The 615-nt window shown below is 57.6% G+C and overlaps 1 protein-coding gene across 1 annotated transcript; it reads right to left on the bottom strand.

Moving 5' to 3' along the window:
* Positions 1-260: 260 nt before the first annotated feature.
* PPTG_17216 (hypothetical protein) lies at positions 261-383 on the bottom strand (the record flags this gene model as incomplete). The annotated part of the gene is made up of 1 exon (XM_008914926.1): positions 261-383. One exon carries the CDS (start codon positions 381-383, stop codon positions 261-263), a length of 123 nt encoding a protein of 40 aa, XP_008913174.1.
* Positions 384-615: the final 232 nt, after the last annotated feature.

The following is a 615-nucleotide window of genomic DNA, read 5'->3' as shown; positions in this document are numbered from 1 at the left end:
CAGTGGTCCAGCGGCTGTCACGATTTGCAAATCAACATGGACCTTCTCATGGCACTGCATCCTATTTCCACCTGCCACGACAACCTCCACGGGTGGCTGGACCAACTCAACACGTAGCTCCATCAGCTCCTGTAGCTCATTCAGGACCGGTCGGCCAATAATGTTTGCGTCGGAACCCGTATCCGGACAAAATGGCACGTCAAGCACACCGTTAACAACGGTAGTGCGGAATGCAGGCTCCTCATTGGCAGTCACACGCTTCACCTTCTCCTGACGGCGAGTCCTCCTGTCCTGCAGTGTCCGTTCAACATCAGCCTTCTGCTCTGGAGTTGCCGTCGGACAGTCCCGGGCCCAGTGCGGGCCCTTGCACACCAAACATCCATCGCGTGGCGGCTTCTGCGGACCCGTTACCTTCTTGGTCCCTGCCGCTGCTACCACCGGCTTCACTTGTGCGGCTGGTTTCGAGCGCTGGCGCACTCCACTCGGCGTCCCAGAAGTATCACGGGGTCGCTGGGCCGAAATCTGTTTCATCTCGGACTGCATAAGGTGGTATTGCTGTTGCTGAGTCGCTCTCTCAACGATGAGGTCGTGCAACACTAGGTCGTCTATCTTAGC

This window comes from Phytophthora parasitica (assembly GCF_000247585.1).
Source record: "Phytophthora parasitica INRA-310 unplaced genomic scaffold supercont2.65, whole genome shotgun sequence".
NCBI lineage: Eukaryota > Oomycota > Peronosporomycetes > Peronosporales > Peronosporaceae > Phytophthora > Phytophthora nicotianae.
This window is presented reverse-complemented; position numbering and strand designations above follow the sequence as displayed.